A 12,372-nucleotide genomic window follows, 5' to 3' on the forward strand; every position below is an offset into this window, starting at 1 on the left:
TATTTTGAAAATATATCGTCCGAATGTGTTGGTTTTATTATATCCGCGTATGGCACATTAATTTGCACAAACATCTCACACGTGTTTGGTTTAATTTGATCCTCAATAATATCGACTAACCTAAAAGATAGAAATTGAGGGGTAAATGTGGATAAACTTATGATTTTTTCACATTTTGGCTCTCGAATTTTATCCTCTTCTTCCTCCCAGGTTTCTACTTTTCTTACATCATTTTGGTCTTTTTCTTCCTCCAAGGCTTCATTGACATCTACCTCACTGTGATCAACCACTCTCTCTTCTTGCACCAAAGGGTGTACTGTCCTAGGGGCATCAAGTTTCTCAATTATTTCTCCATTCCTTAAGACAGTCACTCCTATGTCCTGCTCCTGACTTTCACTTTTGATGATGGGTTTTATTAATGGGATTTGGAGTGAGTTGGGATGGACAGGCTCTGACATGCTCAAAGTTTGTGTTAGCTGTGTCAATTGGTTCCTAATGTCCTCTGTAACTCTAATGGTATGTTCTTGACATTTGGACATTTGTGTAAAAATTTCCATTTGGCCTTGCATAAATAGATTGAAGGTATCTTCTAATGAACTCCCATGAGGGGGTTGATATGCATCGAATGTAGACCCTTCATTAGTTTGAAATGATTGAGGCTGGGAAAGGAAGTGCTCATGTGGTTGGGCTACAAAATCATTTTTCCATGAGAAATTTGGATGAAAGTGTGAATTAAGGTGATATGCATCAAAGTCCGAATGGTAATTTTCCTCATGGTTCTGGTAATACATTCTCTCATAGTTGTGTGTGTGTGTGTAACTGGATTGACCATACAATACCTCCTTAAAAGCAGGTATTATAGGGCAGTCATCCGTTAAATGAGCTGAAGTCTCACACACAGCACACCAAACCTCAATTTCATGGTAAGTGGGTAACAAATGGGTAGTGTCTGATTGCAAATCAAAAGTGGTTTGCCTAAGAGGGTATAGATAATCCTTAAGAGGTCTAGACAAATCAGATTCAAAATGATAATTTTCATCATGATAAGTATCTTGTGCAGACAGATTGTAGTAATTTTGAGACATGAGTGTAAAGTTGACAATCCAATTGCAGGTAAAGACTCAGAATGATATGAAAATACTGTTTCAAAATTCTACCTGATCTCAGTCTCATATACAATGCACAAACAAAAATAAAGTAAAAGAGAAATAGAGTTACCGATTTTATCAAGAGATGCTTATTCTTTTTTTTTTTATTTTTTTTATTTTTTTTTTTGTTTTTGCCTTAATCTCCCCGGCAACGGCGCCAAAATTTGACTGCACTCTCACCCTGCAATTAAAACACAATAAAAACAAATCATAATAAAACTTTTATATATTTTTTTTATTTTAGTGAGAGGTTTATACTCGCCAGTGTACGAGTGCAGTTGTAGTCCAAGTTTATATTTATATTTTCTGGATGAATCCAGGTCGTCCACTGAGAGATTTATTTATGGCAAAAGAAAAAGAATGTCACACACACGCACACGCATTTGGACAAATTGACAACAAGATTTTTTATGGTTTTGTTTTTAGACAACAGATACTAGAAAATAAAGTAAGGCAAAAATTGAAATAAACATTAAACGTAAAAATATGAATTTGGATAGTGCTTGAGTTAAGACAATTTCAGTACCAACCCGTTGATTCCCAAATTTTAGCATAAAAGATTAGCAACATTAATTTAATTTCAGATATGAGGATTTGTTATTAAATGCAATTAGAGATGATGATAGTTCTAGGTTAAGCAATCCCCATACATGATATGCGGGATTCTAATTTAAGCAACTACCATAAATTCAATTACAATTAATATACAAAACAACTAAATTAATCATCCGGATTTGGGTATGGTAGCGTTTCCAGTTCTAGTAACTCTCATACATGGCATGAAAGCTCTAAGTTAGGCTTACGCTCCAATCCAAACCTAGTGATTTTTTAATAATTAATACACACTCATACTGAAATTTAAATTAATGTTACTTATTTAAAGCGCAGCTTTCTTTGGGAATCATTGGCGTTGGACACTGTCCTTGCCTTAACCCAAGATTAGATTTAACTACTCATTTTTATTTGAAAGTTAATTGACATAAATTTAAATGACGTAATTTAAATAACAGAATTTAAATGACAAGAAATTTAAAGGCATAAACTAACCGGCCATTTAGGCGGTGAATAATTAAATAACAAGAATTAAAATGACAAGAAATTTAAAGGCATAAACTAACCGACCATTTAGGCGGTGAATAATTAAATGACAAAAATTAAAATTGCAGAAATTTAAAGGCACAAATTAACCGGCCATTTAGGCGGTGAATAATAAAGTAATAATAAATGACATAAGAATTTAAAAGAAGAAAGAAAAAAAAGTAAGATTATAAGAAAAAGTACTAAAGAAAATGAGAAAGAACAAGAACAATTCTCAAAGAGAGAATTATAAGGAAACAACTAAACTTTTATTCAAGAATAATAATCACACTTACAAATGCAATCAAGTGAGCTATTTATAGGCCACAAGATGCAATACAAACCACACAATTTCAATTATTCAATTAGACATAATTATATCTAATGGGCACTCACACACTTAAAGTTAAATGGATTTTAGCTATAATACACACCTAATATTAAATGGATTTTAGCTAAAATACATACCTAATAAAGCATTCATAAAGTTAAATGGATTTTAGCTATAATATCCACCTAATAGTTAAATGGATTTTAGCTAAAAAACACACCTAATAAAGCTCTCACATAAAAAATAAAAATAGATTTCTATAAATTGGTTTTTAATCTTCATTAGGATTAAAAATAATCCTTGGGCCTTCTCCAAATAATATCTTCCATGGGTTGCTCAAATTGGGCCTTAATTCTTCATGGGTTTGAATTCTTCATGGACTTTAATTTTTCATGGGTTTGATTTCTTCATGGATTTGAATTCTTCATGGACTTGATTTCTCCATGGGTTTGATTTCTTCATGGACTTGAATTCTTCATGCCTAAAAAAAAAATAAAAATAATTTAATGTTATTAATAAATTACATATTATATATATGTATTACACATGGCACATATATATTAGATTATATTATATATATTACATACATGCATATAATGATATATATGTATTATATATAATTTTATATATTATTATTATTTACTTTAGAATTTCATTTCATTCATCTTTCAATTTAAACTTGCATATAACCATAAAATATATATTAATATCTAATTTAAACCATTTTTAAGATCAAAAGAAGGGTATAATTATAACAAATTTTTTATAAAATTAACCACTAATCACTGGTGTTGTTTCCTTTCTTACACTATCCTCGATATATTCTAACTTCTCTGGGCTCTCGGGGTATTACATTCTCCCCCCCTTAAGCACATAACGTCCTCGTCATGTGACCTTATAACCGGTCCCAAACCTTCTCCTCTTGGGGGCTGCCATCCTAGAAGCCTGCCAGAAGCCGCTCCTTGTATAGGCCCTCAAGCCCTGGCGCCACTCCCCGCCCTCATCGGACCGCCTTCGCCAAGGGTCAGCTCTGATACCATTGTAACGTCCCATTCGAGCGATAGGAAGATCCGGAACAACTTATCCTAATGGGCCTACACGAACTTCCCAGGGGGGTCACCCATCCCTGGATTACCCCAGGTCAAGCACGCTTAACTTGGGAGTTTTTTGCCAACATTCAGCCCAAAAGGTATCCAGCTGGTGTTGTTTCCTTTCTTACACTATCCTCGATATATTCTAACTTTTCTGGGCTCTCGGGGTATTACATGATTGATCGGATGATTAATTAAATATTTAATATTCACATAATAATGTATTGAAAACCCATGATTAGCATTGATAAACTCGTGTATTTAAAATTTATTATCAATTTTACAATAATTAGTACATATTATTTCAAAACAATTGAAAGATTTAAATTATTAATGCAAATTATAAAATATAAATTATTAATGCAATAAGTACTAAATGCAAATCATTAATGCAAGTTTTGGGAGAATATTTTATTACTATTTATTATTTCAATGCAATTGAAAGATTTAAATTATTAATGTAAATTACAAAATATAAATTATTAATGCAATAAGTATTAAATGCAAATCATTAATGCAAGTTTTGGGAGAAAATTTCTTTTTTTAATACTATCATACTTTTATATATATAAAGATTATTTGGCCACACTTTACTTTGTCTTCCACATTTCTCCATTAATTCATCATTTATTTTTGATTATTAGTCCACACCATATTTTGTCTCCCACATTTCTCCATTAATTCACTTATTATTTTTGATTATTTGTTCACACCATATTTTGTCTCCCATATTTCTCCATTAATTAATCCATTATCTTTTATTATTTGTCCATACTCTATTTTGTCTCCACATTTCTCTATTATTTCACCCGCTATCTTTAATTATTTTTTTCTTTAATTATTTTTCAACTAAATCTTATTTTGAATGGATTATTCTTTCATTTAGTCCATAAATTTAAGCCCACTTTCTTAGCCTACTAACTCTAAGCCCATTTATTTAGCCTTTCATTTCTCAACTTAGCCCACTAACTATAAGCCTATTTACTTAGCCATTTTTTTCAATTTAGTCCACTAATTCTAAGCTCGTTTACTTAACATTTCTTTTTTTTTTTTTTAACTTAACCTATTAACTCTAAGTCCATTTACTTAACATTTCATTTTTCAAGTTAGCCTACTAACTCTAAACCCATTAGTTTTCTCAATTATAATTTCTAATGATGTCAAAAAATATTTTAAATATAAAATTAATTATTATTATTCTCAAAATATTAGGATATTACAATTCACCTTTACCAAAGCCACGTCAGCCATCACATTTTTTTTATCTTAATTTCTGGATGTAGCATGGAAATTATTTTATTTGAATAGAAAGATGGAGTTTAATTAAGGAGGTGTTTACTTGTGAAAAATAATTTTATTTTTTTAAAATAAATATCTTAGAGAAAAATAAAAAATTATAAAAGTTGTTTACAATGATACATCTATAGCATGCTCAGTGGTCAATTCATGACCCCATTGAAATTTATTTTTATTTTAAAATATATGTAAAATTTCAAATATAATTATAAATTTTATAGTTTGACCACATTAAAAATAAAAATTTTTAATTGATCCCACTTATTAGAAAACAATAAAGGGTAATTAAGAATTTTTTTTATTCAAAAACATAGTACAATGTAAAAAATTTTATGCAAAGAAATAATATAATTAATTATTCAATTATTGAAGTCTTCTCCTCTCTCTGTATATACACATACTATCATGAGATGAGCCACTTAATAAATTTAGAATGATAGTACATTATTTCTTAGTTTAATACATATAGACCTCCTTGAATAATTAAAAAATATGAGGTTTACTCCTTGAAATAAAAAGTCAAAATTTAATATTTTAATTATTAAAAATTATTATTTTAAATCTTTACTATAATTGAGAGTAAATAGAGCCAATATTTATGTCACTGGTATCAAACACAAAAAAATTTACTTCAATAAGACATATTAGATTATGTTTAATACATAAATATGATATTTGGTTGTTTAATAATTTAAAATTTTGACATTTGGCCCCTGATACGAAAAAAAGGGACAAAATTTGATTAAAAAAAACATAAATTTCTTAAAAAGACCTAAAAATAATAAAAAACCTAAATTTAATAAAAAAATCATTAAAAAAACCTAAAAATATTCAAAAAAATGCCTAAATTTTATTAAAAAAAAGACCTAAAAATTCTAAAAAAATACCTAAATTTTATTAAAAATATATAAAAATATTCAAAAAAGACATATATTTCATAAAAGGACCTAAAAATAATATTTTCATTTTATATGTTTTATTTTTAAGTCTATTTAATGAAATTTTTAGGTTTTTTTTTATGAAATTTAGGTCTTTTTTTGAATATTTTAAGTCTTTTTTTTTTTTTTATGAAATTTAGGTCTTTTTTTTGAATATTTTTAGATCTATTTTTATGAAATTTTATGCCTTTTATGCAATTTAGGTCTTCTTTAAATATTTTCGATCTTTTTTTTTTATAATTTTTTGGTCTTTTATGAAATTTAGGTATTTTTTATTACTTTAGGTAATTTTTTATAAAAATTTTAAGTCTTTTATGAAACTTAGGTCTTTTTATAAAATTTAGGTTTTTTTAGATCTTTTTATAAAATATTTTTAGGTGTTTTTATGAAATACTTTTAGGTCTTTTTTTTAATAAAAATTTTAGATTTTTTATTAAATTTAATTTTTTATATATCAAGGATCAAATGTTAAATTTTTTAATTATTAAATAATCAAATATTATATTTATGTAATAAATTTAATCTAATATATCTCGGTGCGTGATTTTTTTTATATGACATGTTATTTTATATGACATAAATAATGATTTTGTTTAATTTTAGTTACGATAAAAATTTAAAATAATGATTTTAATAATTAAAATAACAAATCTAAATATTTTATATTTAAAAATTAAACATCACATTTTTAATTATTAAGAGAGTATGTATCGCTTTATTTCTTTAAATAGTCAATTAGCCGCATGATAATGCCACCTGTTCACATTAAATTGACAATCCCACAAGCGGCTCCTTCCATTCCACGTCATGGACGAGCTTTGGAATTTGAGGCAAAATATGTCAACTCACAAAGCGACTGAGCTTAATTTAATTAATCACAACATTTGTCGTTTTCCCTCACCATATGATATTAATGTAAATTTATACTCTGCAACTGCGTTTTATTTTTTCTTATTAATCATAAGAGAGAAATCTTAAAAAATATGATTAATCAAGTTATCTATGGAGTGTGTTTATTAGGGAATTTAATTTACATATTTAATTTGTCTATTGTTCTTAAATAAAATCTCATGTAAACTTTTGAGTAGCATTATATATCCTCCTCCAACTTGTAAAATGCGACACCATCAAGTCACAAACGAGTGTATTCCCCATAAATGATCTCTATCATCTCTCCTTATTTTTGATATGCCATCGGTAAAAATTTATTAAAAGATTAAAAATACTTAAAAGTCTAAAATAACTTTCTAGACTAAAAATGTACAATTTCCCTTAATAAGAGAGAGAGAGAGAGAGTTCCAAATAAAGTGCGACAAAACAACTCTAACATTTGAAAATTCTTGCAAAAGTCCTATAAAAAGGATAAACATTATTCATAAAAATACTAATTATAGTAGATCTTGAAATATTAAAATAGACATTACCTAGAACAATCTTAATTCTAATAAATTTCAAAAAATTCCAAAATCTTCTATAAAAAGATGAGCGTTCATTTAAAAAAAAATACATATCTAATATTGGTCTCAATAGAGCCTTTACATATTTAATGTCTAATTTAAGTATATCAGAGTATTTACACAAAAACTCTCCTGCACCTTCTCTTGGTTCTCTTTCTTGTAAGGTTTAAATGACTTGACAATGATATTTTTAATCAATAAATTTTTTGTTGCATTAAATTGACAACAATTTTCATAAAGAATGATTGTAAGTTTTTTTTTTTGAAGGAAAATACTACTTTTACACCTTGGGCTACACCTTAGATTATAAAAAGTAGCTCAAATAAAAAAAATACTCTCGTTTAATTTACAAAATTACAAAAACCCCTTCCTCCTTCCTTTCTTTTCTCTCTCTCTCTCCTCACCCAACAACCTCATAGTTGCCTCCTCTGTCCCCCCCTTTCCATTGTTGCCTTCAACAACAATCGACTCACGAGAGGCGAGGTGTCAAGGCGAAGACAACAACAGGATGACAGTGAAGGATGATTGCTGGAGGCGGCCATGGAAAGGGGAAAGAGAGGGGGCGGCCATGAGTTTGCTATGTAAGGGGAAGTAAATTTGTAAAGAGAAGAAGGGTATTTTCGTTATTTTGGCTGGTGTGTAATTTTTTTTTGTAGTTTTGTGTGCACAAGTAGCATAATTTTTTTTTTTGTTTTGAATTCTCCACAGCTTGTAAGCTTAATTAAAGTGAATGTTTGTGGGTCGCTGCACTTTTAAACATAATAGTACCTTGAAAAAAAAAATCAATTTGCACTGCACATAGAATTCTGTAATAAACTGCAGAATATGACATTTAGAATAAATCATATTATTAGTTTTTAAATTTTAAATTTTATAATGTCGTAATCACTCTACTTTAATTCTTGTTACGGTAACTACTAAATTTTAATTTTTGTTAAAATTCAGCCACTCTTTTAATTTTTTATCAAATTCTGTTAATAAAAATTAACATGATATGCATCAATATAACTACCAAAATCACATATTATTGAATTTGGATTAATTTTAACATGAAGTGATTTAGGATCTATAATCAGTTTTTGTTAATAGGATTTAACAACAAATTAAAAGAATATTTTAATTTTATTAAGAATCAAAGTTGAATAACTATAGCAATAAAAAAAAGTACAAAATTTGGGACGAAGTTTTCTTTAATTTAAGTATATATCTTTGCTTATTTTCCAAGCAAAGACAAGGCAATTGCGTCAACCGATTAGACACTTCTTTAATCTCTCACCTTCACCACCCATTAGTTCATTACTTTATGATAGTATTTGTTGATTAAAATAATGGATTAAAAAAAATAAGGTATAAAAATTATTTTGAATAAAAATATTTTTTATTATATTTATTAAATTTATTTCATAATTCTTAAAAAATAAATTACATAATTTCTTATTTGAGATTTTTTAGATAAATTTATTTTTTCTCCATAAATTTTGATTATACCTTACATATAATAGAAAATAACTCATATGACTTTAATGTATTTAAAAAAATTTAATAAACAGTATAATAAAAAATTTATAATATTTTTATATTAATTATTTTATATCTTAATTTAAAAAATATCTTAATTTTATTTTAATACAATCTTATTTTACTGATTTTAAGAAATGATAGTTATTTTAATACAATTTTAGTTGGAGAATATACTCTATTTGTCCGCGGAGACCGGTGATCACTTTAACACACCAACGAAACAATTAACAAATGTTAAAGATAAAGCGATGAAACAATCAGAAAAGACAAACCTTGTACGTAAATCTTAGGCGTTCATAACATGGAAAGTTCACAATAATGATAAGAAACCACAAGAAGTTCAAAGCATGGAGGAGCAGTAATCGCTAAATAGTAGTTGTTCAGCCGTCCTCTTTAGCTAATTAATATTGTAAGTAACATTGCAGCAGCAGCAGCACTTAATTAAAGATGATTAACTTAATGAGACAATATGTTGAAGTTAAAGGACTTATTGAGCCATGATTTCCAGCTACTGCTTCTCTTCTGGGCGATCATCTCTGACCTCGCTTCTGTCATCTGTGGTTGGATCTGCTTCTTGCACAGTATAAAATTCCTTGCCCCAGACAAGCCTATAGACTCCGATGGATTCAAAGCTGCCAAAAAACGAATATATATATATATATATATATATAAAGAAAGCCTCAAACCAGAAATTAAGATGGAAAAAATGTCAAAAATCGAATATTCAAGAGATGGGGTGAGGTTGAATGCATAGACAAACCATCTGATCCTGCATTGACTGGATAGAGAAGGAAGCCACTGGCCTCAGAACCAAGAACTGGGAGGCGTCCTTCACGGCCGTAGATCTTCAAAGCTGTGTCAATAACAGCCGAAACATGGTCGTCTTCATTCACCACAAACCTTATCGGCCCGGCGCTGCCCAGAACATTCACAGTGATCAAGAACCTATTTTTCTTCGAAACCTGACGACTACTTTGATCGAAACTCTTCTTCTTCTTCTTCTCCTGCTGCTGCTTGTGACCCATCATTTTCTCCGACACACTACTTCCCTTCATCTTAAACGGAATTAACAAACAAAAAAAGCTACAAATTAACGAATTAAAAGGTGGAAGGGTAAAGGGATTTGATAGATTTAGGGGTCAAGGCCAAGGCAGCGGTAATACCAGGCTTCCTTGCGGGAACCAAAGGAAGAAGAAAGGAAGGGTTGGAGAAGAAGAAGAGAGGGAAAGAGAATCAGATGAAATTGCGCAGTAAGCGCAGATGATGGAGATGAAAGCATGAGAGTCCAGACGGTCTCAACCATTCAAGAGTTGTTTTTTCGAGTGTACTCTCTAAAGAAATTGATTACTAGGGTATCTATTAGAGAGAGAGAGAGAGAGAGAGAGGTTAGAGCTGATCAGAAGGGAGACTTGTGAGGGAAAAGATTTAGGCAATGCACGCGTTTGGTAACATTGGTTATCTCATCTCTGCAATAATATGTTCTTGTGGGGTTGTTGAGGTCACACGTGAGGCAGCATATGTTGGTGACAAAAGGATCTAGCCATCTAGGGAAGGTGGTGCCCCTACTGTATAATTAATCAACTTACGCATTCTTGGTGAATTTTCTATGTTTATCAAAATTGTGATAATGTGTTGAAAATATGGATGGTCTCGTGTGAGCCATTCTTTGCTTAGTGATGAATAAATAATTATAAACATAACATGAAAAAATATTTAAAAATACTCTTCTCTTATGTCGCACACAGCATATTACTTACTTCAATCAGATGTGCATTTGCATGGTTTACACGATTATAACTTTGGTACAAAATCTTTTCTTAAAAACTTTCAATTTTCCCAAGAATATGTGAACGGTGTGACCAAAAGGTTATAATAAAGAATATGTTTTATAAAAATAAAACATATTCCGCCCAGTGCCAGTGGTCTTTCTATTAGCCTTTTGGGCTGAAGAAATTCTTTCCATTCGGTTGGTTGATTATTTGGAATATTTATTCAGAAGGGAAGGAATATATTCATCGAAGAAACAGCTGCGGCCTGTAAGAGGATGAAGAAACTAGAAGGAATCTTCAAGAAGAGAAAGCAAGACCATCCTTTCTTCGTTTCACACATCCTTTCTTCATTTCACATCTCTCCGGAATGTAAGAATAAGAAAACTTTCACAATTTATGCCTCTTTGGGCTTCTGTTTAGTTTTCTGGGTTTTTTTTTCTTGGTTTTTGGGGATGCTTTTATTTTTTGCATCATCAACAAACAAAGTAGTTAAAAAAATAATTAAAATTAAATAATATTCAATTATTACTTTCTAATATTTTGGTTCTTTTTAAGTTAAATTTTTATGGGCTTTAGATGTGATGATGGTTTTTGGGACCGACCACCACGTGCCACCTCTGCGACTGGACCTCGGGAATGGTACCTCGGATTTGGTGATGTCGGACCTCGGGTGTAGAACCTGCAAGACAATGGAGGGCCGGGGCTAGGATCCCCCGGGGTGGACTCTGACGCTCAAATCAGTAGAGTAAATGCGAGTAGAAGTAAATGAGAGAGCTGTAGAGCTTGAATATATCTGGCGAGAGTCCTTGTCTTTTATAGGCGAACCCGTTTTGGGGTACGTGAGATGAGCGGGCACGACCCCCGAGAATCCCGGTCAAGTTGGAACGGGTCTTGCAGTTCGGCCCGGATTTCCCGGGCTCCGCTCTAGAGTGTTGACTTGCCACGTATCGGTCTCTCAGGTGATCCGCGTGGCAGGTGAGACTATCAGCGTGTAGGGGTATTCTAGTAATTTCAGTTGATGCCACATCACTTGCCCCCCACTCCTTGAGCCGAGCTGAAAACCATGCTGGGTCGAGGAGTAGGTTACCTGACTGTTGATTTTTACCAAGGCGCACGAGAGTGTTTTTAAAGTTGAGATTAGTGCTTAAAAACCTCATTTACTACCCTGAAATTATAGGGATGGGTTTTGGTTGGAGGGAAGAATTCGTTTGGAGGGAAACATTGTCATTTTGAATTTTTCTTCCTTTGGGTCCCCTCTATATAAGCCCTAAGGCCCCACCCCACAATTATTATTTCAAGACAAGCATTCATCTCCTTGAGGTTAGTCTTTCCCATCCTCCTTTGCTTTTATTTTTTCTTATTTGCTATTTATTTATTTTTTATCTTTGCTTCCCTTTGGTTTTTTTTGCTTGTTTTTTTTTTTTTTTTTTAAAAAGATCAAATTTTCCCTCTGCCTGGCCAAGGTCGGCCCGGCCCGACCTCGGCCGCGGTCGAGGTCGGCCTTGCTCGGCCTCGCCAAGGCGAGGCCGAGCTTCCTCGGCCATGGCCGACATGGCCGAGCCAGAGCTCGGCCATGCTCGGCCTCGCCAGATCTCGGCGAGGCCGAGCCCCTCGGCCACGGCCGAGAGCTTGGCTCGGCCTGGCCGAGGTCGGCCATGGCCGATCCCCTCTGCTCTCTCTTCTGCAATTTTTTTTATTTTACATTTAATATATATATATATACATATATCTACATAGGTACAGG

General features: G+C 31.3%; 1 protein-coding gene across 1 annotated transcript; it reads right to left on the reverse strand.

The window, feature by feature from the left end:
• Window positions 1-9,110: 9,110 nt before the first annotated feature.
• LOC127810199 (uncharacterized protein At4g22758-like) lies at window positions 9,111-10,344 on the reverse strand. The gene is made up of 2 exons (XM_052349536.1): window positions 9,620-10,344; window positions 9,111-9,491 (listed from the first exon to the last, which is right to left on the reverse strand). Exons 1-2 carry the CDS (start codon window positions 9,912-9,914, stop codon window positions 9,316-9,318), a joined length of 471 nt encoding a protein of 156 aa, XP_052205496.1. The 5' UTR covers window positions 9,915-10,344; the 3' UTR covers window positions 9,111-9,315.
• Between the last annotated feature and the right edge of the window lie 2,028 nt (window positions 10,345-12,372).

Source organism: Diospyros lotus, chromosome 9 (genome assembly GCF_014633365.1).
Source record: "Diospyros lotus cultivar Yz01 chromosome 9, ASM1463336v1, whole genome shotgun sequence".
Lineage (NCBI taxonomy): Eukaryota > Viridiplantae > Streptophyta > Magnoliopsida > Ericales > Ebenaceae > Diospyros > Diospyros lotus.

Coding starts and splice junctions, on each gene's coding strand:
- LOC127810199 (XM_052349536.1), bottom strand. CDS start 9,914: ATGAAGGGAAGTAGTGTGTCGGAGAAAATGATGGGTCACAAGCAGCAG. Junction 9,492..9,619: donor AGTCAATGCAGGATCAGATG/GTTTGTCTATGC, acceptor GTTTTTTGGCAG/CTTTGAATCCATCGGAGTCT.